At 38.6% G+C, this 26,045-nt stretch overlaps 1 protein-coding gene and 1 pseudogene across 2 annotated transcripts; one reads left to right on the forward strand and one right to left on the reverse strand.

The window, feature by feature from the left end:
- The first annotated feature begins 17,370 nt into the window (after nucleotides 1–17,370).
- On the forward strand, nucleotides 17,371–20,924 carry LOC103722518 (arogenate dehydratase 1 pseudogene; annotated as a pseudogene). The gene has a single exon (XR_015971156.2). The product of XR_015971156.2 is annotated as an arogenate dehydratase 1 pseudogene (transcript).
- Nucleotides 20,925–25,141: 4,217 nt separating this feature from the next.
- Nucleotides 25,142–25,522, reverse strand: LOC120105833 (uncharacterized). Its single transcript, XM_039118585.2, has one exon. The coding sequence runs from the start codon at nucleotides 25,520–25,522 to the stop codon at nucleotides 25,142–25,144; it is 381 nt and encodes a 126-aa protein (XP_038974513.2).
- Between the last annotated feature and the right edge of the window lie 523 nt (nucleotides 25,523–26,045).

Raw genomic sequence — 26,045 nt, forward strand, 5'->3', positions numbered from 1 at the left:
GGGTGCGTCCGTACACGTGTTGTATGAACTACCTGGTCTAGCAAAAAAAAATAATAATAGTAATTCAGAATTTGGTTGACAGCTTGCTACATTATATATGTATATATACATATTAATTTTGATGCATCTAAAATGCCATCTCCAACAATGAAACACAAATTGAGAATTATATAGAAAAATATAAGAAATGGTACTTAAAAAGAGCGTTTCTGTTCAGTTATTAAATCTGTTATCTATGCATCTATAAAAAATCCAACTCAAAAATTTGTGCGAGTACCCAATATTGGATCCTGAAGAGCTAAAGGACCAACTCAGGTTTTTAGAAAATAGTTTGCTGCATGATTGAAATTTTTTGAATTAAATTATTTGATATAGAAAAATATAAGAAATGGTACTTAAAAGGAACATTTCTATTCAGTTATTAAATATGTTATACATGCATCTATGAAATTAAAGAAATAACTAAAGAAGGAAAAATTCGAAAAATAATCAAGCTAAATACAACACTACATCATAATGAATATAAAACAAAAGACAATATTTTTAGTAACAATTCTTTTACATACGTATATACTTACCTATGTACCTACCTACACAAGTACATACCTACATATGTATGAACCTACCTATATATGTATATACACGTATATGCATACATACATACATATATATATGAATATGTATATAGGTATGTATATACGTATATACATATATATAGACACACATGCATACAAACATACATACACAAACATACATTCATATACAATACATAGATGCATATACAATACACATACCTACATACATACATATAAACACATACACATGCATATGTACATAAAAAATGGTAATTAAAAGAGCCATGTTTGTATGCATGCGCACATTTGTATATATAGCCTTGGTTATACTTGAGTCAATCTTTACTCAGATCCACTCAGATCTAGATTGGATGATGTAGGTTCTGCATTGATAATCCTAACTATTAGATATGACCTATTATATTTAAGCTGCTTACACATAAAAAAATTATGTAATTTGGATGCACTAAGTGGTCAAAGAATCGAATAATTTAAATAATATAAATTAATATATTGATTTAACTACTTGATTCATGGTGTAAGGATCTCCAAATAATATTACTTTTAGTGCTGAAGTAGTTTAAAAGTAATAGATTACATTTAATAACCCAGATCATTAATGTGGGACCCTCATTGTTTAATCTAGTCCCACTTCGATTTAAGTGGAGACCCACTCAAATGTGTGTACTTTTGATGAACTTCAAAAAGTCTTTTAAGATCTTTTAGATGAATTAAAGAAGGTAGGACAAAAGAATAAAGATCCAAAATGAAAAATCAGTATTTGCAAATCAAAAGGAAGAAATTTCAAAGGAAAAGATATTATTAACAAAAGAAAATCAGAACTTAAAGAAGGAAGTAGATAGATTAAAACCTATTGTGGATAAATTTTCTTTAAATTCAGAAAAAACTTCAAATGATTTTAGATAATCAAAGAGCAATTTATAACAAAGCCGGTCTTGGTTATAACCTGCAAAAAAAGCAAAAATTTCTAAAAAATATTTTTGATTTAAACTTCCAATGAAAGTTTGTCAAATATTACTTATTTCAGCTGTGGTAGATTAGAACATAAATTCTATGCATGCAATTTTAGAAGATATGGTAATACTTTTGTAAAGAAAGTGCGAGTTCCAGAAGAAACCATTGTGACTAACGAAAAAAAACTTAAGAAAGCCTGGGTACATAAAATAAAAACTTAAATTTTTGATTGTAGGTGGATCTTGTAGCTGGTGGGATAAAAAGAAGATGGTATCTCAATAACAGCTGTTCAAGGCACGTGATAGGCGATGAATCTCAATTCATAAATCTCGAGATAAAAGATGGAGGGATGGTCACCTTTGGCAACAACGATAAAGGGAAGATCATTAGAATGGTAATATTGGTATCACTTTCTCCACTTCATTAAAAATATTTTATTAATAGATGGTTTTCAACAAAATACATTATAGTATTGTATTTGAATATTCTATGTGCATAGTTTCTAGTCTCAATGATGATGGCATAAAGTTTATTGGACATAAATATGATAATGTTTACATGATTGATTTGGATGATCTATCAATACAATATATAATATCTAGTTACAATGTGCCAAAACCAATAAGACTAGTTGGTTATGCCATCGTAGATTGGTCCATGCAAGCTTGGATTTGAATTTAAAACTTATCAAAAAGAATCTTGTTGTAGGATTACCTAAGTTGAATTTTGAAAAAGATAGAATAAGTGATACATATCAATTGAAAAAAAATTATGGTATCTTTTAAACAAAGAATGTTGTTTTAACTTCTAGGCTATTGAAGTTATTATATATGAATTTGTTTAGACCCACTAGAACCACTAGCCTAGGAGGTAAACATTATAGTTTTTGTGATTATCGATGACTTTTCTCATTTTACTTGGGTTTTATTTTTAGAATATAAAGATGAAGCATTTTCAGCTTTTACTAAGTTTTATTGAAATGTTTCAAATGAAATGGTTTACTGATTTTAGGTATTTGCAAAAAGTTTTAATTCAGTTAGGAATGCCCGCCTACTGAGCCATAGACAAGAGTTAAAAAATAATGAAAACTAGCCCATTTGCAAGTCAACACAAGTGGATCATGAGTAGACCCCTAGCAAGCATTAGACAACCTCAAAACTAGATGAGTCGGTCCTATAACGGCCATAGGCAAAAGACCAAACGTAGCTGTTGCCCAAGGTGACAAGCCAAGAGGGGGGGGGGGGTGAATTGGTTTCTTCTAAATTTTGGTGCTTTAACCGTTTTCTTAATTAAGTGTGGTGGATGCTTTCTTAAACTATTTGACTGATTTAAACTAGTGCAAAGATAGAAGATGATGCAAGAATAAACGTAAGCACAAGCACAACACAAACACAACAATATATAGTGGTTCGGTGCTCTCCTTAGCACCTACGTCCACTCCCCAAGCGTCCCCTTGGAAATTCACTATAATCCCGCGGATTACAGTTGGATTGTTTTCCGGGCTCACAATCCAAAAACCTTTGTTGGTTTTACGGGCTCACCAACGAACCTATACACTTTGGTTTTCCGGGTTCACCAAAAACCTTTGTTGGTTTTGCGGGCTCACCAACTAACCTTTACACTTTGGTTTTCCGGGTTCACCAAAAACCTTTGTTGGTTTTGCGGGCTCACCAACTAACCTTTACACTTTAGTTTTCCGGGTTCACCAAAAACCTTTGTTGGTTTTGCGGGCTCACCAACTAACCTTTACAAAGTGTTTAATTAACAAAAGGAAAGATTCAAACTCCTAAATGAGCATATGAAACAATATGAACTACAAAGAAGAGTTAGAAAGTATTTATCGCTTTGAAGTCGCTTTGCTCTTCTTTGTCAAGGATGTTTCACTCTTCAAGGGAGGATGGAGCTCTTGATGACTCTTTGAATCTGCTCAACCCCTTTCTTTTGACTCTTGAATGAAGCACTTGGATGAAGCTTGCCTTGCTAGGGTTCTCTCTTGAATGCACTTGATGTATTTTCCCAAAAGCTTGCTTCCTCTGATGAATACTCCCTCTTAAATACTTCTCCAACCTCCAAATAGTCCTTTCTAACCGTTGGATTGAAGAAACTAGCCGTTTATAGCCGTTGGGAGTGCAAAAAGCATTTCTGCACAACTAGCCGTTATGTTCAGCCCGTGTTTGGGTCGGCTCAACCTGTCCTTGGGTCGACCCAACCTTCACTTGGGTCGACTCAAATATTCCTTGGGTCGACCCTCTCAGAAACCACAGAAACCTCAATTTCAGCCTTCCTTCCCATGGGTCGACCCAACCATTCTTTGGGTCGACTCAAAGTCCACTTGGGTCGACTCAACTTCTTCTTGGGTCGACCCTCTCAGTAATTCCAGAGAACCATTTTCTGTCTGTCTTTCTGTCTTGTCTTTGGGTCGACCCTCTCAGGGTTTGGGTCGACTCAAGATTGGGTCGACTCAACCACTGTGTGGGTCGACCCTCTCAGTAAATCCAGAGAGCATTCTTCTGTTGTGTTTTGAGGTTCTTTGGAGGTTGGGTCGACTCATGCTTACCTTGGGTCGACCCAACTCACTGTTCATTTGTGCCATTTTTGCAGGAGTGTGCCAGATGACTTCTTGATGTGCCGGGGTCGACCCAATCAACCTATGGGTCGACTCAAACCACACTTTGCTGCATTCTCAAGGTTAGATTCATCCAAATGAACAAGGCCATTTATCCATTTTCAATTAAACAAATATACTGAGAGTAATGAACTTATAAATGAAGTATCAATTTAACTTATAGCATGCTCTAGATAATTGCTTGTTAATCATTAAAATAACACTATCATCCTCAATCTCTCCCTTTTTGATGATTACAAAATAAAGAGTATAAGCCTATTGATACTTGTCTTTAAAATCAGTTTATAAAAGGGATTAAACTGCTGAATTTCAGCTTTTCATATATACTTGTGAAATCTCCCCCTATATCATTTAAATGTTGCCAATTTGACTCTTTGAATTGCTCCCCCTTTCATTTATAATTCATTAGCGATGAAACTTCAAAAATTTGAGATAATATGAGTTTCAGGCTATGTATCGGGGTGCGAGAGGTGCGTGCCAAATTCTGAATTTATGTGTGCCAAATTCTGAAATTTGATATAAATTTTTGAGTTGATCATTTTCATTGTTGCAAATTGCCCCCCCTTGGATGTATATGCTTTCCTATATGATTTTCAATTTGTTTTACAAATTATTTCTCTTTCTTTCTTTACTTCTCCTCTTATTACTCTTTCTTTACTTCTCCCCCTTTTTGTTACTCTATTTACTCTAAAGATATCTTTACTTCTCCCTTTACTTCTCCTAAGATACTCTTTCTTTACTTCTCCCCCAAGATGATCTTTGCTTCTCCTAAAGTACTCTTTCATTACTTCTCCCCCTTTTTGTTATCATCAAAAAGATACATGGGAAAAAAATGCAATAAATGATAAACTTCAAACTTCATTGATCAAAGCAGATACAATGTTCCTTAATCAAAGTTTAAAGATGCATGATAAACACAAAATACATATGAGAACTAGATACATATCCTAGGCTCTAAACAAGATCATGAGACTCTCCCAGATCGCTTGGCTACGACTCTCTTGGGTCCCATTTCTCCAAGATCTTGAAGTAATCTACTGTGTGGAGATGATTGGAGAAGATTTGAGAGTGGGGAATAGGGTTTTCAGAAGAGGACAAGGGCAAACAGTGCCCTAGATAGCTCACGGGTCCCCCTTTTAACAGTGGGATCCCGACGTTGGGTCGACTCAAGAAACTTCTTGGGTCGACTCAACGTTGGGTCGACCCTGTTCTGGGTTGGGTTGACCCAAGTGCAGTATTTTTCTTTTCTCTTCCTTTTTGCTTCTAAAAATTTTCCTTGCTTCCAATCCTTATAAATTCTTTCTGGGACAATGATACATGAGTAAGGAATCTATAGATAACAAGTTTGACTCATGTTTCATGGATTTTTAGAAATTGGAGGAATGTATCATGAGACTACTGGCTCCCTTTTATATTTCTTCAATAAAAAGGATCACATATACCTAATTCTCTCCTTAGCGTGCAGAATCTATCTTCACTCAAGGGTTTTGTGAATATGTCGGCTAATTGTTTTTCAGTACATATATGCTCAATACATATGTTTCCATTTTGCACACGATCCCTAATAAAATGATATCTTATTTCTATGTGTTTGGCTTTAGGAATGAGATATTAAGGATGTAAGCCAGAAGTGATCTCTAAATGTAGATTCCAAAGATAGTTTTGAAATCAAGTGTAGATGGAATCTTTTTCAAGTTATTTCAAGGAGTATCAAGAATAATATTCAAAGAAAGCACGAATGAAACTTCAATACCTTTTTTTTTAATATATTAAGTATATAGCAACATGAGAGCAATCTAATTAATTTTTAGAGTATAGTACAAGAGCAGATAAAGATCAAAACTTATATACTCGAAAAACATAAGATTATGTTGAATCCTTAATTCTTAATGACTTCAAAGTTCTTTCATGATATAAAAGTATTGGAGCATAGATACCAAAATATGAATTTATGCAATGTAGGATACATAAAATTCAGGGCTTTGAAAGTTCTTTGAAAGCTCTCTTAAAGACTTTTTTTTACTCCTTTAAAGATCATATCATCAAAATCAATTAAAATGAATTGGCTCATGATTGAAACACTAAAGTGCAAGCCAATAAGAGCTCATTAGTAGATTCCAAAGTAAATTTCCAATACTAAGACAAATGGAATCCTTTTCACTTAGTTTTCAAAACAAGTGATTTACCAGTTAAGTACAGATGAAAATCCAACTTTCAAAAGATATTCAATGAGGCACAAAGTTTAATACCACTTTACATTTAGTATTCTTTCTCTCATCTTTAGTTGTGAATTTACATGATTAAGTTCTATATGATCTCTCCCTCTGAAATTTTCTTTCTCCCCCTTAATTAATCATTCCATTTGAGAAATTTAGAATTTGTTCAATAAAATTGTCAATCTCCAAAATATATTTTATTTTCATAAGACTCAAGGTTTGAGATAAGACAACCTTTATAGAACTCATCTCAAGGTATAAACTTATTATATAATTAAAGCAAGTCTTGCAATATAAGGAGGTTCATCAAAATCAATCCATAAAATTCAAGGTATGCATCAAATTAAAGTAACTTTAGGATAAGATACTGAATATCTAAAGCTCCCCCTTAAAAGATGCATTCTTCTTTAATTATTCTTATCTTTTGTTGAATTTCAGATTTTAATGATAAATGTGAATAAAACTGAAACTTTATGATATCAAGAATGTAGAGTGATCTAGAATTATTCAAAATTTATAGCAATCACTCTTTTTAATCTTTTAAGAACAAGTTATGCTTCCTCTTAATCTTTGAGAAAATGTACTGAAATATTAATCAGAAAATAATTCATTTGAAGCTCAAATTCTTTCAAAAGCATTTACATTTTCTTTCTTTTAAGAATCATTTGAGTGAGCTGAAATATTTCTAAACTTAAGATCATTCACTCTTTTAATAATATATATATACATATATATTTTGATAGAAGTCTTTAATAATGTAGGAGAGGAAAAAAAAATTAATTTCTTAGTCATAGTTTTTCAGCAATGTATATATGAAGCACCATAAATCTTTTTAATATCAAAATAATATCATATGTTTAGAACCATTTATTTGCAATCAAGATCATTGAAAAACACATCATTTAGACCAATTTCAGTACACTTATAAGATAAAAAAATGATATGTTTCATATGCGTATCGGAGCAACCAACCAAGGTATCCAAAGTAATTCTATTTTTCTTAAACCGTAGATTTCATCTAGAAATCATATTGAGTTATTCCCCAAAATGATGCAATCATTGAAGTATATAATGAAAGTTACAAAAACGCAACGATAGAAGCATTTTTAAATTAAATTTAAGCTTTTATCCTTAAGGTGTGTTTTCAAGTGATCGAAACTTCATTTGGCTTTTCACAAGCTTTTTATATACTTTCATTTATCTTGTCATTCATTTCCTCATTTTTGAATTTCTTCCTTTAACCACTCAGTGAATATTCTAATCTTCATTTCTTTTGATTTTACTTTTCTATGCTCTATACTCTATTTGCTCCCTATCCGGTGGAGTTGGAAGGGGCACGAGGTACTACCACTAGCCTCCCTCTTGTGCCGTCCCTAATATGCCCTACACCGAATAGTTGGGTCAAATAGTGCCGGGTACTACCACTAGCCTCCCCATTAGCACCATCCCTATGATGAGCAATATAGAAGGGTTAAAATGTTCACTTCAAACTTTTTATGTAATTAATTACAGATTTTATCTCTTCCAAAAGGAATGTTCATATTAGTCTCACAAATGTGCCAAATATATTATGCTTGTTTTGCTTTTCCTAAAGATTGGAGTATTCCCTTGAATAATTGTTCATTTTCTTTTCTTTATCTCTCTTTCTTTTTATTATTTCAAGTAATTACATGAAAGAGCAGAATAAAAAATTAATCTAATATGCTGCATATAAATATATACCATGCAAACAGCATTTTCGTTATGCCCAATGATTCATAGCTTATCACAAGTTATTTTGAATTAGAGGTTTGAGGCATAAGCTTGTGTATTTCATGGTTATGCATTATATAGAAAAAGGTAGTTTAATCACACCATGAAACAATTATTACTAGCATGAGAATGAAGCATGATATCAAGATGATCAACAATTAAAGGTTTAATCATGCAACCATATAATTTCACACTATTGATTTTGCTCAACTAACTCGCAAGAGAAGAGTTTAGATTACCAGTGCATTTAGCATTCTTCAAGCCAAATACCTTTTAGATTCTTTACACCCTTGGCTGAAGAAAATCTCTCTCTTTTTTTTTGTTTGCAAGGGAATGTTTATTGTATCTTTCATCGATGTGTCCTTCAAGTTGAAATTTCTTGCTCATAAATTCTGTATCATTAGCAAAATCTTTTTTTCTTTTCTTGAAGGCAATTCATTAGGTTCTCTAGGATACAAAAACATTCATACAACATATTTCTTAACTAGATGACTCAACATGAGACATGACAATAATTGAATTTGAGTCACTTTACTCAAGAGATTGCCTAAGTATAAGCAAGCACAAGTCACTTGAACTAAAGAGATAACTTCATTAAGTAAAATGGTTCAAGGACAAGCATGTGAGGCAATAGAAAGATTCATTAAAGTTAAATCAAAAATTTTTTTGTTTTCAGAATCAATTTAACTTAGATTCTATTTGCATAAGATAATTATCAATAAGACGTGCTAGCTAAGTTTTAATCAAATTATCTTAAACAGTTGTTTCTATCAAAATTCAGATTGTTACATAGAATTAAAATGATAAACTATATTCTCAATAAAGGATCTAGTTTTAATAAGAATAGTATGAATTGATATTTCTACGACTAGTATCTTTTCATTGAATTTTCAATATACATTGCTTGAAGAGTGATATCCAAAGAAATATTTGTTTTATCAGATTTGACATTATTTTCATAAGAACATATCAAGCATGACATGTATGACTGAAAAATATAAAAGATATACAATATATCATTTTCTATTTTTCAGAAGATCAAAAGGAGTTTTCTAATAGAAACCATATGTATGACAAGCAATGATGATAGCCTTTAACAGAAATCATTTAAGTAGATGACTATCATACAACATTGTCTTTTTCATTTCTTCAAGGATTCTATCAACCCTATTTTATTTATGGTGTTCTTGGTGTAGAAACAATTGTATTCAATATTATTTTCTGTGCACAACTTAATAAGAAATTGGTTTTCAAAACTATGCCATGATACAATTTTATTTTCATAGTTTGCAAACCTTTTTCATTTGAAACCTTTTGTAAGTTTGTGCCAAAGCAGAAAATATTTCAATTTAAGTGCCAAGAATAAAACCAACATTAGCTTTGAGAAATCATCCATAATTACAAAATTAGAGAGCTTATCTCCTAGGTTCACAATCCTAGAGATCCAAATAAGTTCTTATGGAGAATTTCCAACGGCTAAAAGGTGGAAACAATATTTTCAAATTTAGAAATGATTCTAGTTTATTTTTCTAGATGACATACATAGCAAACTTTGACCTTGCAAAAATTAATCTAAGTGAACCAATGACAAGGTCTTTTGAGATTAAGTCCATACTAGTATGAGTTGATTTTATATGCTAAAAGTGGTTTCTTTAATCTTGGTATTCATAGTGCATATATTTAAAGGCATACCAAGTATACATTCTCATGTCTATGATCAATAAGATAATACCATTGATAAAAACTCTCAATCAAGTAGATAGAGAATTCATAGAGTTATTCTTAATAAATTGATTAATCATTTAGCAACTTATCCAGCAGTAAATAAGGCATACTATAAAATGAAGTGATTTGATTATATTTTTAAAAATATTACCTATATCACAAAATTGATTAATACCTCCAATTTATGTTTTAATTAGATACTAAGGCAAAGAAAATGATGAGATGCAAGGATTACTAATTTCATTATTCTTTTCATTTCAATTATTTTTCTAAAGTATATTTTAAGTTTCATTCTTTAATATATGTCTAAAGCACCCAATTTCTAAATTAGCATCTTTTGTTGGAGCCTTGAGTGCTAGACACACCTACAGAAAATATTCAGATTTTCAACTTAAGAACCCAAGCTCTTTTGGATCCTTGTAGGTTAGCTATTATTGTTCCTTTTGGAACCCATATTTTCTTAATGGCTATTTTGTCCATAGGCTTGCAGAATTTAGGATTATAAGGAATGTATTTCTGCATACTCTTATTAAATTTAACAAACATTGATTTAATATAAGTGGATGATGGATTTTTAATTTTCTGTTTTTGTTCATTAGGTTCATTAGATAAATTAGAATCCGTTTTAGGATAGATAGTGGAGGATTTAACACATATATCATTAAGGAATTTTTGTGTGTACCAAGATTGATATCCTAATCCAGCCTTTTCAAATTCAGCTCTTTGATTATTTATCATTAAGTTCAGTTTTTCAGAGCTGATAGTAAATTTTTCAACTATAGGCTTAAATTTGTTAACTTCTTTAGTTAGCCTTTCATTGTCTTCTGAAAGTAATTTATTATTTTTCTGAGTTATATTATAGCTTTCAGCAAGAGATAGATTTTTCTGATTTAGCTTTTTATTCTTTAAACTAAGCTTCTTATATTCTAAGTATAAATCAGAAAAAACATCATGAAGTTCATCAAATGTAAAATCAGATTGAGCTTCAGTATGTACTTGATTTTTGAATGAGAAATCACTTTGTGTTCGAGTACATACCTCAACTTCATGTGCTCCAAAGCATAGATTTTCAGTTTCAGTTTGATGCTCTTCTTCTTCGGAACTAGTTTCAAATTCACTAAAAATGTTAGTGCATTCATATTTAACTTCAAGCATATTCCATATTTTCTTAGCAGTTATGCAAAAAGATATGCTATTAAGTTCACTATCATCCAATGCACAATATAGAATATTCATGGCTTTTGCATTTTGCTGAGCCCTTTCTTTATCATGATTAGTGTTTGTGTGTAGCCCATTGACTATGATACTCCATAAATCGTAGTCATGTGCTTGAATGAAAATGCGCATGCGTGCTTTCCAATATGTGTAGTTTATACCATCAAATAGTGGAGGTCTATCAATTAATTGTCCCTCACTCATAGAATATCCCACTTGGGTTGTCATGATCTTTAACTCTTGATTGTTAGATCAATGAGCACTATTAGAGCACCTTGCTCTGATACCACTTGTTGCCCAAGGTGACAAGCCAAGAGGAGGGGGGTGAATTGGTTTCTTCTAAATTTTGGTGCTTTAACCGTTTTCTTAATTAAGTGCGGTGGATGCTTTCTTAAACTATTTGACTGATTTAAACTAGTGCAAAGATAGAAGATGATGCAAGAATAAACGTAAGCACAAGCACAACACAAACACAACAATATATAGTGGTTCGGTGCTCTCCTTAGCACCTACGTCCACTCCCCAAGCGTCCCCTTGGGAATTCACTATAATCCCGCGGATTACAGTTGGATTGTTTTCCGGGCTCACAATCCAAAAACCTTTGTTGGTTTTACGGGCTCACCAACGAACCTATACACTTTGGTTTTCCGGGTTCACCAAAAACCTTTGTTGGTTTTGCGGGCTCACCAACTAACCTTTACACTTTGGTTTTCCGGATTCACCAAAAACCTTTGTTGGTTTTGCGGGCTCACCAACTAACCTTTACACTTTGGTTTTCCGGGTTCACCAAAAATCTTTGTTGGTTTTGCGGGCTCACCAACTAACCTTTACAAAGTGTTTAATTAACAAAAGGAAAGATTCAAACTCCTAAATGAGCATATGAAACAATATGAACTACAAAGAAGAGTTAGAAAGTATTTATCGCTTTGAAGTCGCTTTGCTCTTCTTTGTCAAGGATGCTTCACTCTTCAAGGGAGGATGGAGCTCTTGATGACTCTTTGAATCTGCTCAACCCCTTTCTTTTGACTCTTGAATGAAGCACTTGGATGAAGCTTGCCTTGCTAGGGTTCTTTCTTGAATGCACTTGATGTATTTTTCCAAAAGCTTGCTTCCTCTGATGAATACTCCCTCTTAAATACTTTTCCAACCTCCAAATAGTCCTTTCTAACCGTTGGATTGAAGAAACTAGCCGTTTATAGCCGTTGGGAGTCCAAAAAGCATTTCTGCACAACTAGCCGTTATGTTCAGCCCGTGTTTGGGTCGGCTCAACCTGTCCTTGGGTCGACCCAACCTTCACTTGGGTCGACTCAAATATTCCTTGGGTCGACCCTCTCAGAAACCACAGAAACCTCAATTTCAGCCTTCCTTCCCATGGGTCGACCCAACCATTCTTTGGGTCGACTCAAAGTCCACTTGGGTCGACTCAACTTCTTCTTGGGTCGACCCTCTCAGTAATTCCAGAGAACCATTTTCTGTCTGTCTTTCTGTCTTGTCTTTGGGTCGACCCTCTCAGGGTTTGGGTCGACTCAAGATTGGGTCGACTCAACCACTGTGTGGGTCGACCCTCTCAGTAAATCCAGAGAGCATTCTTCTGTTGTGTTTTGAGGTTCTTTGGAGGTTGGGTCGACTCATGCTTACCTTGGGTCGACCCAACTCACTGTTCATTTGTGCCATTTTTGCAGGAGTGTGCCAGATGACTTCTTGATGTGCCGGGGTCGACCCAATCAACCTATGGGTCGACTCAAACCACACTTTGCTGCATTCTCAAGGTTAGATTCATCCAAATGAACAAAGCCATTTATCCATTTTCAATTAAACAAATATACAGAGAGTAATGAACTTATAAATGAAGTATCAATTTAACTTATAGCATGCTCTAGATAATTGCTTGTTAATCATCAAAATAACACTATCATCCTCAGTAGCAAAAATTAGCACTTTCTCGAGTTAACATTTAAAAAAGAACCGTTGATCCTTAAAGATCACGAGTCAACCCCTAAAGAAGTGGAGTCAACTCTACTGCAATTGGCAATAGTAATGACTAGTTTTTTTGCAAAACCAAAATGGCTATTTACTCCCAACAACTTTTTGAGCCCTTCCAATGGTTAGAAATAGTCTTCCAATAGATTTTCAAGTTATTAATGCATTGGAACACCTAAGAAAAAAAAAAAGAAAGTGCAACAAGCAAAAGAAATGAAGCATTAATTGAGAGCCTTAAAGATTACATCCACCACACTTTTAAAAAATTAACTACAAAGCTTCCAAGTCTACATCAAGCTCAACAAACGCCCGCCTACTGAGCCTTATTCTCGATTTGGACAACCTTCTCCTCAGCTCGAGCGGGCCTCTCTTTAGCCTTGGCAGCTTGCTCCTTGGCTTGAGCTACATTGTTCTCAGCATAGGTGAATTTCTCCTTGGCTCAAGAAATTTTGCCCTCTGCCTCCATTGTTGTTTCCTTAAGCAAAGCGATCTCCTCCTTGAGCTAGCTACCTTCTCCTTCAATTCCTTTTTTGCCTCCTCGAGCCATCCTTGCATCTCGACGAGTACATCCTTGAAGCGGAGATTTTTCTCATCGGCAATACAAGCTTGCCCCTTGGAGTGCTCCCTTGCTTCTTGGACCATCGCTTGTCCTAACTTTACAAAATCCCTCCCAAGCTCGGCCTTGTGGACCTTGCGCTTGGCTCCCTTTACCTTCTACTAATAAGCCGAGATGATGGCTGTAATGGCTTGGACGATATAGGTGTTCTGCAGTCAAAAAGATAAAATAGATCAAACAACAAAAAAATGAGTTGTACACAATGCATTAAAATCTTCGAGCATCGGTGCATACCTCAACTGCCCCGATATATGCTAAGTCAAAAGCTCTTTCACCGTCATCGACTGGAGTTGCCTCTCATCCATAAGAAGCATAAACCCCCTGATCATCTCACCTGTGATGTAGGGGGGATCAAAAAATGAGTTGGTAACCCTAACCGTCCACCCTAGTCGATAGATATTTGGCTCAACCCCTTGAGGTGAGGATAGGGGTGGTTGGGAGCCTCGATGCTTTTAGATCCTCGATGGTTGGAGCCGAAGTAGGTGCCAACATTGAAGTAGCAGAACATGACATCTTGGAGATCTTCTTTATCTAATGAATGAGATGTTCGTTTGAAAATCGTCCGCCCTACACCCACCCCCAGAGTATATGATTCAACAGGAGTTGGCATTGGATTATTTTGGATTGATCAAAACCCATACAAGTGAAAAAAATGAAATAGAATTCGTTCATAAACTCTGTTTTCTTGACTTTTTCTATCGAATGACATCGAGGGCCAAAGGCCCCAGGCCATGGTGAATGAAGCTAGATTCAGATAGAGATTGTGTGATCATTCTTAGTTTGTTCATTATACGACTTCCTGTATAGCTTAGGTGGACGACAAAGAAGACCTCCTTCTAGGGGGGCCCGAGCCATCAATGAGATACTCTCTGAAAGAGCAAGAATTCTAAATTTGTGTTAGGGCCAACGGGCCAAGGGACAGTCTCAGGTAGACAGTTGGTGCAGCTTCACCAATGGCTGCTAAGGTTAGAACATTCTATGGAACAATCGTGGAATCCAACATAGCCTCGAACATGGCTTCCTATGCCCCTTAGCCTCGGACACGGTTGCCGGTACATCCTCAAAGTCCCTTTCGGGAACCACTTCCTAAGGAGCCTCCAAAACTGGAGGACGAGTAGAAACCAATGCCACTAGATCTACCTTAGGAGACCCCACTTAATCAGGCCACTCGTCAACCCGAGCAATACTAACTGGCGGGGTAGTGGATGCCATCTTCTTCTTCTTCATTGAAGGATCGACCTCACCCTCTCCAGACTTCCTTTTGCTGAGGGTTTCTTTGGTGGCCTTGACTATAAGTTTGCTGAGATCGAACTTTATCCCTAGAAAAACAAAAGAGAAAGTAGATCAGCAAAGCCAAGCATTAACACTTGAAAGAAAAACAAGTTCAATCAGACCAAGAAGTTACCCTGGTTAGGCACCTGATTAAGGCCAGCATTCACTAGGGTGACCTTGAAAAGTAGTTCAGCCAAGGATAATGCCTGCATACCAAGAAGAATATTGACCGTCGTCTACTCCTCATTGGATAAAATAGGGAATAAATTCATCGCCTTCTTCCTTGGCATAGTCTATTGCATCAAGAAGGCCCAACCCTTTTTCGAGGTCACATTAAAAAATTGATCCTTCCGACCGTGAATGGAGGAAGGACTGGATGGAAGAAAGATAGAGAGGTACCACGAATGGGGGTTTTTCATGCTAGAGAGGTACCACCAATCATTATTTTGGGGATACTCCTTTAGTTGGAAGAAAGATTGGAAAAACCCCACAGAAGCAATAAAACCGTGAAGGGTGATGAAGGAAAAGAACTAAATGATCATCCTCCAAGCATTGAGGATGAGCTAAGTCGAGATGAGCTGGTACCTATATAGGAGCTCGGCAAAAAGAATTAAAATAGGAAGTCTTTGTTCTACCTTCAGAGTTTTCTTATAAATGGAAAGCTTATCCTTCCCATATAAATGTCACTAGACCAGAAAAGCGAGGCAACACTAGGGGAAAACCCCGACAAATATGATACTTGGATTGGATCCTTTTCAAGTCAGCCTCCCACAAAATGATTTTCTCAGTGGCTGAAGCGAAATCGACTGCTAATGAGGGTTCTAAGACCTTGGAGGTTCGATCAAGAGAGCATCGAGCCACAGGCTCATCATCTAATAACCACTTCACTATTAGCCTCATCATTTCCCCCAATTAGAGTAAATGAAGGAATAGGATAGAAGGGTGGAGCAAGGGATGAAGATCCTAAAACTACTAGACTAGGGAAAAGTATCAAGACCTACTAGAAACTTAAACTAAAGATGCTCTCGTAGGGGGATGAGAAGACAAATGCCGATGGCGAGGACCAGAAGGAGCGATGACCGAAAATAGAAGGGAGAAGGACTCTAAAGATGAAGCGCTAACCCACTCTCAACCTTTCTCTAAACGACTGACTACAGAGGGCTAGAAATGGAGATGGAGAATAGGTCATTAACATTATATAGAGCCTTGGTCAGCCCAGATTAATGCAACCATTCTAGGATGCTAGCCGATTTTCACCATGCGTTGGCCAACTATTCCATCTTGAATCGTCACTCGGATGACTACTGGGAAAGCATCCAATCATCACCCCGTAAATCTTGCCGGTAATGATTTTGAATTGGGGAGGGATGACGCTAGCACACAATTATAAATGGTCTCTAGTAAATTTCTGAAACTGACAAGACAACCCCAACTGATTGACTTCATGACTCACCTCGGCTAGTCGGCTTGACCAAAAGAAAACTATTTTCTTCGCCTAAGTTGATCAAGTTAGCTCGACCTCGAAAGTGAGGGGTAAGTGATGTACCTCGATGCCGACCATAGCTGATATGGCAAGCCGACCAATGAGGGTTTGCCACGTAACCATAGGCTAACCACTCAAAGCTCGCCATGTGGTCAACCTATAGACTTGCAGAAGGTTCTTCAATTTTCAAATGTTCATTCTAGCTAGCAACACTTCAATCACGATTGCCATTTGTGTCCTAAACAGAAGTGATGTGCAACGATCCATATGGCTGAGAAACACAGACCTGATTCATAGGTGATATGTGCAAGCTGTTACCACAATGGCCAACGCTCGCGCTCAGACTGCTTGGCGATGAGCTTCAGTCCTCCCCTATATTTATTGTGTTCCTAGAGATCCTAAGTATATTTTCTTTTGACTCCCCTATGCTACCACTTTGCCTCTCTTAGGTTTTCTTTTGTTTTCTATGAGTCGTGTCTGACTTAGGCATCAGAGCACCATATATGCTCCAATGGGTGGACTTCCTTATTTTTGTTGTTTTAGATCGGATCCAGCATTAAAGCAGCAATTCGAGCATGACCTCCACTATCCATCATCAATTCGAAGATGTGCAGCATCGAAGCCATCGCCATCTGAGCATAGCAAGCACAGGACCGTCTTTGTAAAAGTTCACAACAACTCCTAGCTGACCTTTTCCATTGGGCAATAAAAGAGCTAAGAACTCCAATGATCATATCAGCTCGATGGCATAAAGGAGACACGTGACAATAGAAGCGAAATTAGTAGCAAGAGCGATTGTGTTGGTGGTAGGTGCCAGATTGACCAAACCAAGCACCTTCCCACCAAAAACTCTTCCCACTCTTCTCCCCTCCGTCCCCACCAACCCCTCCATTCATTATAACCGTATAAAATCCCCACCTTCCCACCCCCACCATTTTCTTCTCAGCTTGAAAACGGTTCCTCTTCTCAAGCTATATCACCCCCAAATTCTCTCCTCCCCTTCATTTTCATCTCTATCCTTCTTGTACATCGACAACAAATCTCTATCCTTGTTCTCTCTCCACAATCCTTGCATTAGCTGGTTATCATCATTAGCGAGCCTAAAAGACTAGGATCTAATTAGTTGTTTCTGGAAAAGACCATACATTGATAGACTAAGTTTATGTCTTCCACGGCGGCGATTCTATCACCGACTCCCAATCCGACGGCCAAGATTGGTCCCCGTGTCATGTCGGTGACCCGAATGCCCTCGGCCTTCCTCCGCCCGGTCAGGTCCATCTACCTGCCCGACGACTCCGGCGGCTTCAACCCCTCCGCCTACTTCTTCCCCGGCGCCGTCGGATCCAGCCGTGCCGACTGGCAGACCTCCTGCGCCATCCTCGCCAGCAAGGCCACCAATGACCCCCATCGCGACAAGAAGCCCTCCTCCGAAGCCGGTGCCCACCGCGACGCCGCTGCCGACGCCAATGGAAACCATCATCTCACCTCGTCCTCGTCCTCTTCCGCCGCCGTGAACGGCCACAAGCCGCCCACTGATGCTTCGACGACTCTGGATCTTGTCCCGATCGCGAACCTCCCGCGGCCGCTGACCATCGCCAACCTCTCCCCGGCGCCGATGAACGGGTCCCATCTCCGCGTGGCCTACCAGGGGATCCCTGGGGCCTACAGCGAGGAGGCCGCCGGCAAGGCATACCCCAACTGCGAGGCCATCCCCTGCGAACAGTTCGAGGGGACCTTCCAGACGGTGGAGCTCTGGAACGCCGACCGTGCCGTTCTCCCCGTCGAGAACTCCCTCGGCGGCAGCATCCACCGCAACTACGACCTCCTTCTCCGCCACCGCCTCCACATCGTCGGCGAGGTCCAGCTGCCCGTCCACCACTGCCTCCTCGCCCTCCCGGGCGTCCGCAAGGAGTACCTCACCCGCGTCATCAGCCACCCCCAGGTCCTCGCCCAGTGCGAGCTCACGCTTACCGGCATGGGCCTCAACGTTGCCCGCGAGGCCTTCGACGACACTGCCGGCGCCGCCGAGTACGTCGCCGCCAACGACCTCCGCGGCACCGCCGCCATCGCCTCCGCCCGGGCCGCGGAGCTGTACGGCCTCCAGATCCTCGCGGACGGAATCCAGGACGACTCGAGCAACGTGACCCGGTTCGTGACGCTGGCCCGGGAGCCCATCATCCCGCGGACCGACCGGCCCTTCAAGACCAGCATCGTTTTCGCCCACGACCGCCAAGGGACATCGGTTCTCTTCAAGGTGCTTTCGGCCTTCGCCTTCAGGGACATTAACCTGACGAAGATCGAGAGCCGCCCGCACCGTCATCGCCCGATCCGGCTGGTGGACGACGCCAACGTAGGCACCGCCAAGCACTTTGAGTACATGTTCTACGTCGACTTCGAGGCCTCCATGGCGGAGGTCCGCGCACAGAACGCGCTCGCCGAGATCCAGGAATTCACCTCCTTCCTCCGCGTCCTCGGGAGCTACCCCATGGACATGACTCCGTGGACCGCCAACTCTCCTCCCTCATCCTCCTCGTCTTCATCCTCGTCTTCGCCTTCGACTCCGCCTCGCCAATATTGATTGATTGTTTCATTGCTGGGTTACTTTTGGTGGGGTGGTTGGTGGTGGTACAGTGCTGCTGTTGTTATTGTTGGCCGTTGTGCTGCCTCTACCGGACCACCTCCCATTGGAATTAAAAGAAAATTAAAAACCTTTTTTAAAAATTTATTTCTCCATCTTTTTTTCCCATTTTCTGTAATGAATGAACTGCTAAAAATTGATCGACCAATCCAATGGGTGAGATTAATCAAACTGGATCCGCCAAATGCTATAAAAAAAAAAAAAACTAGAATATTTGTTCTAGTTCACCAATGTCACGACCCCCGCCCCGTTTCCGGCGGGCCACCGCGACGGTCCTAGGGTGCGGGTAGGCATAAGGCCACCAGCCACCGCGTAAAACCCTACTACCTATCAATCATCAATAAATCTTGAAAAATTTGGCATGATACATGCACAAAATGATCACTTTTCCTATAGTGACCTGTCAGGATTATCTCAATACATACAACAACACTACCTGTCAGAGCAGCAATCACATAATCTGTCACATAATGAACCTCGACAATATATATCAATGCATCATCTCAGGCATATAACTCATCTGTATAAAAATCTGGTTCCCATTCTATCCATGGTCAAACCCATATCCACAACAGGATCTATGACTGTAACTATACACTATATACAATAGAAGGTTTATAATACACCAAAATGTATAAACCTTTATCTATATTATACTATACTATGGAGCAGCACAGCTAGCAGGCAATCTCTAACCCTGCTCCTCTCTATATAATACCTGCCCTGCAATCAAAAATATCAAACTGGGGAGTGAATATATAAATACTCAGTGAGTAGAGTAGAGAGTAGTATGCACATGAGACAAGATATAATCATGGCTCGAGGTGAAATCTCAAGAGCATATGAGCAGTCGTCAAGAACAGGGTACACATAACTCAACATAAGAAATAAGGAGTAAATCATCACAATCCCAATCAACTCATCTGGAGCATATATAGAATAATCAAATAAGTATGTATGATAACGTGAATATGCTCAACAGGTCATAGTACTGAATCATATAAATCAGGTGTCAATAGGCTGAATCATCGACAAGACAGCTATCAGAAGGTGGATTTTACGCCCCAGGCGAACCAGCAACAACTCCCCACTGTCACATGCATATGCAGGATAAGACACCATATCGATAATGTAAATGCTAGACAGCTGTCGGGAGGTGGGTTCTACGCCCCAGGCGAACCAGCAACAACTCCCCACTGTCACATGCATATGCAGGATAAGACACCATATCGATAATGTAAATGCTAGACAGCTGTCGGAAGGTGGGTTTTACGTCCCAGGCGAACCAGCAACAACTCCCTACTGTCACATGCATATGCAGGATAAGACACCATACTGATAATATAAATGCTGGTTAGTATCCAGAACAGAAATCCATCTCACATCTATATACTAAACGGCACCTCGCGGGAATTCTACATCCGCGGAAAGCCATACTGCACCTCGCGGGGTCTTACTATGCCCGGCGGCAAGCAGAATATAAGTCGTAGGACTGGCCAATCCTACGCCTAGGGCCGTGTTCACCCTAGGAAGGAACTGGGCTCCGCCCACCCAGAAGGCTACTATGTGCACACAGGCCGATGTTCAACCCCCATCGACTATAGGTGTCCTGCAGATACTGCCAAGCCATGCATAAATGCCATAATGCACACTCCCAATACTCTACTAAAAAGGAGCATAATCAAGACTACCACTCACTCGACTCCGACCCAATCATAAACTAACATCAGGGTTGGGAGTGAGGGGTCAAGGGTGTGCAATGCAACTCAATATACCACTGAAATGGGCTCTACAAATCTTTGAAATAGAGGAAATGAAATCAATTTACAAAAGAAGTCATTTCACAATTCAGATCCAATTTAATTACTCATAAAGGAGTATAATCAAGGCTACCACTCACAAGTCTTTGAAATAGAGAAAATGAAATCAATTTACAAAAGAAATTATTTCACAATTCAGATCCAATTTAACTACTCATAAAAGAGTATAATCAAGGCTACCACTCACAAGTCTTTGAAATAGAGGAAATGAAATCAATTTACAAAAGAAATCATTTTACAATTCAGATCCAATTTGACTACTCATAAAAGAGTATAATCAAGGCTACCACTCACAAGTCTTTGAAATAGAGGAAATGAAATCAGTTTACAAAAGAAATCATTTCACAATTCAGATCCAATTTAACTACTCATAAAAGAGTATAATCAAGGCTACCACTCACAAGTCTTTGAAATAGAAGAAATGAAATCAATTTACAAAAGAAATCATTTCACAATTCAGATCCAATTTGACTACTCATAAAAGAGTATAATCAAGGCTACCACTCACAAGTCTTTGAAATAGAGGAAATGAAATCAATTTACAAAAGAAATTCACAATTCGGAACCAATTTGATTACACATCAACCCCTCGTAATTCCTCTCAATGTTCCCTCAAATGCATGTACAGAATAATCAAGCATGGAGAACAAAACATAGAGGAATCTACCACAACAATTAATCAATAAGCTCAGGTGGAATCAAGTCACACTTGGCAACATTCATGAAAATGAATAAGGAATGTGCTCATGGTGCAAAGTACAAACTCCCACTCACCTGCCAATCTGGCACAGCCCTGATACGCCTCTAGAACTTTATGGTAGGCAATAGGGGACTTCCTCCTCTTGTTCCCTAGCTTCTTGCCCAACTAATACATGCATTTACAATATATTTAGTCTTGTATCAAGGGCTATAATCTACGTGCCAATCATAAATATAAGAAACTTTAATTGATTCAACTCTCCTGTTCTCTAAATCTTTTCCTTTTTCCCTTTATTCATATTAATTAATCCTCAATTTACATGAATCATGATGCAAGAGTATCCCACACACACCTTGGACCAATACTTTAGGATCAAGGTGTGCGAAAGGATCGAATCCCTTCTAATCCAAAATTTTACTAAATGTTGTGTTGACCCCAACTTTGAGAGTCGACCCCCCGCTTGTATCAATCCCAGCTTACCCTGAGTCGACCCCAAGCATCGAGCCGAAAATCTCCATTCTCTGGGATTTTCTGAGAGAGTCGACCCTACCAAACTTGGGTCGACCCCACTCAGCCCTGAGTCGACTCCGGCTTACTTTGAGTCGACCAAACACCACTTTTTTCATCTTTTTTTTATCTCGGATGAACAGTAACTCGGACCGACAGTGGGTCACTTCATCCCGATTTTGATCCACTTTCCGAATTCCAATTTTTATGAAATTTATACCCAATGTTCTACACTCATAGGGGTTTCCAAAATGGTAATATGCATCCCCATCGAAGGCCTATTGGCTCCTGAAATAATTCACCGAAGTTGGGACTTCGACACAGTTTTTCCGTAGTGCCGGAAAAATTTGTCGAAATCCGATTCTTCCTCCTTTAACACCCTCTACAACTGTCATCTACCCTTTCTATAGAATAAATTCTTTAAAATACTAGGTAGGGACGGATATTTACCTTTTTCTTCTTGTGAAACTTGGGTCCTTGCGTAGAGAGAATGGAGACCTACGTTTTTTCCTTCAGCTGGAAGTGCAATCGGGATCCCTTCCTCCTCGAATCCCCTTCCTCTTCTTCTTTCTTCTTCTTCTTCTTCTTCTTCTATTTTTCTTTTTTTTCTTTCCTCTCTGTTTCACGCCTGAGACTCCCCTCTCTGTCTCTCGGTTTCATTCCAAAAGCCACAGTAAACCCCCCTTTAAATCACATCAAAGCACTATTCACCCTTTATTTAATATTATTAAATTCCTATTTTGCCCTTGCCACTTTGATATATCTGCAATTATGCCATTATCTTTTGATTCCTTTCCATTTTGCCCCTAACACTTCAACGCATCTACTATTATGCCATTAACTTTTGATTCCTTCCAATTTTACCCCTTATATCAATTTTAAAGGACTATTCTATCCCTTTTTATTAAAAAAAAAAAAATTGGGTTATTACATCCTCCCCCCCTTATATAAAATTCGTCCTCGAATTTAAAAGGATAAATTATCTGATTACTCAAAGAGGTGAGGGTATTTGCTCTTCATACTTTGCTCCGACTCCCAAGTGCATTCTTCAACATTGTGCCGGTGCCATTGGACCTTTACCATACATATTTCTTTATTTCTTAGCTTCTTGATCTGAGTATCAAGGATAGCTACAGGAAGCTCTTCATAAGAAAGATCTCCCTCTACTGTAACTTCCTGCACTGACAGCACATGGGATGGATTTGGCACATACTTCCGGAGCATAGATACATGCAATACTGAATGCACATGATTGAGGTTTGGAGGCAGTGCTAATCTGTAAGATACAGTGCCAACCTTGTCTAATATCTCAAAGGGGCCAATGTATCTAGGACTAAGCTTGCCTCTCTTTCCAAACCTCATTATTCCTTTCATAGGAGAGATCTTTAGGAACACATGATTTCCCGTGCCAAATTGCACATCTCTCCTTCTGACATCTGCGTAGCTCTTCTGCCTACTAAACACTGTCCTCAACCTTTCTTGTATCACTAACACCTTTTCTGTTCAGTGCATCTACCACAACATTAGCTTTTCTCGGATGTGAGTAGAGCAGCAATACTACCAGAAGTTTTTCAACTCGGTGTATCTACCTCAACATTAGCTTTTTCCGGAGAGTAGTGTATAGACAAGGCATGATTTTTATCAATTCCAATCATCTTCCCTGTCTCATATTGAGTTCCTTCTAGGTAAGAAGGTATTTTAAACTCTTATGATCAGTATACACCTTACAAGATTCATCAATACAGGGCCGAAGATATTTGTTCTGTATTGTTACCTTGTCCAATCCTTGATAACCAATACATAACCTCAAACTTCCATCTTCCTTCTTTACAAACAATACTAGAGTTTCCTAAGATGACACACTAAGTTGAATGAAGCCTTTATCAAGCGATTCTTGCAACTTTTCCTTTAATTTTTTTTTTATTTCAGTTGGAGCCATTCTATAGGGGGTTTTTGAAGATTGGTATGGTATTGGGAATCAAATCAATTGCAAATTCAATCTCTCTCTCTGGTGGCAAACCAGGAAGATCTTCTGGAAAAACATCAGGGTGTTCATTCATTACTGGAATATCCTCTAATTTGGTCTCCTTTCAGGTATCCATTACACAGGCTAAATAAGTCTTATACCCCTTTTCTAATGCCTTCCTAGCTTTTAGGGCAGAAATTAATGTTATGATGAATTACATTACATGGGTGCATCGCTTTGAAAGAAGAACCCTGGTTCTTCAGGTATCTAGAATATCACTCTTTTACTGTAGCAGTCAATATGAGTGTGGTACTGAGACCTCCAAGCTATTCCCAAAATGATGTCAAAATCTTGCATGTCAAGTTATATAAGATTTGTCACTAACTCTCCTACCCCTATTTGAATTATGCAATTCTTGCACTAATGTCAACAATTACTATTTTCTATAGAGGTGTAGGAACACACAGTGATTCTTCTAGTTCCTCATGTATGCAATGTAGTTATCTAGATAAACTAACTGAAATAAAGGAATGCATAGTGCCAGAATCGAACAAAATAGAGGGATCAATCAAGCTGACTAGTAATATACCTGTTACCACCCGGTCATTGGCACTAGCATCTTGGTAGGTCAGTGTAAAACTCGAGCATTACTTCTTGGCCTCTGGTCACCAGGTACAGGAGGTCTGAGCTCATTCCTCCTCTTGTATGGGCAATCACGTACCAGGTGTCCAGTCCGCCCACAACTATAACATGCCCTCGCTCTCCTCATATAGGGCCCACTATGGGATCTGCTAGAGTAAGTGCGGGCTCTGGGATCTGCTATGGTGATATTGATGATTCCACTATGGGATCTGCTAGAGTAATTGCGGACCCTGGGCTTCTCTTGAATTGGAGTGCCCCTGAAATCCCATGGCCTGCCACTCTGACTTCTATCTGATCTGGATCTCATCAGGTCAGCCCTTTCTCTATCAGATCTTTTCAATTCAGCCTCTACTCTCAAGGCTCTGTCCAAAATATCCATATAGCTGGTAATTAACTGTGAAGATGTCCGGGACCTAATCTCATGTCTAAGCCCTTATTCGAACCGGTTGGCTCTACTCATATCATCCTCCATGAACTGGGGGCAGAATCGACCCAGCTCATCGAACTTATTGACGTAATCCAAGACAGTCATATGCTCGGACTGAGTCAGCGATAAAAACTCATTCTGCTTCATTTGCCTAACTGAGTCCAAAAAGTACTTAGCATAAAATACTCTCTTAAAATCCCCCCAGGCCATCCCGTTGACCTCATATGCTGTCTCCATAGCAGTCCACCAAGAGTCAGCACTCCCCCTTAGCATGGAGATAGCTAGTTTGACTTTTACCTCCTCGGAAAATTGAAGTAACTCATACATCTTCTCCAGTTCCCGGATCCAGGCCTCAGCTATCATGGGATCGGACCCACCATTAAACATCGGTGGATTCAGCCTAAATAGGATTCTATCGGCTGTACAGGTTGGGCAGCTAACTGCATCTGCTGCTGTTGCTCAAGCCGTTGTGCTATTAACTAGTACACTCCTGCTAAATCTGCCTGGGTTGCTATGGAGTGTGGAGTAGTTTGTGAAATTGATTGGCTATCAGGGTCCGGAGAAGGTGCCCTTATTTCTCTTTCATCCTCCATGTTGCTTACGGCTACCTAGCAGTCAAGAATTTATGATGAGTTTACATAAATTATCTCTTGACATAGCAAAATAGCAAAAACCATCAAAGAGATCACATAGTCATATCATAATTAATCTGAGAATCTACAATATTCACCTTCTCTTATTAACACAAATCTTCATTATTGAAAAATCTAGTCTCCCATCACAGTCAATATTTTTGACCAATTTAGATTAACTCGATCCACTATACTTTCGCTGCACAACTCTGATCAATATCCTCCAAATTTATTAATTGACTTTCTGTCAAAATACAAACCTTGATTGTAAACTGAAT

This window comes from Phoenix dactylifera, chromosome 11, assembly GCF_051530095.1.
Source record: "Phoenix dactylifera cultivar Ajwa chromosome 11, Ajwa_hap1_PhDact_Kaust_v1.1, whole genome shotgun sequence".
Lineage (NCBI taxonomy): Eukaryota > Viridiplantae > Streptophyta > Magnoliopsida > Arecales > Arecaceae > Phoenix > Phoenix dactylifera.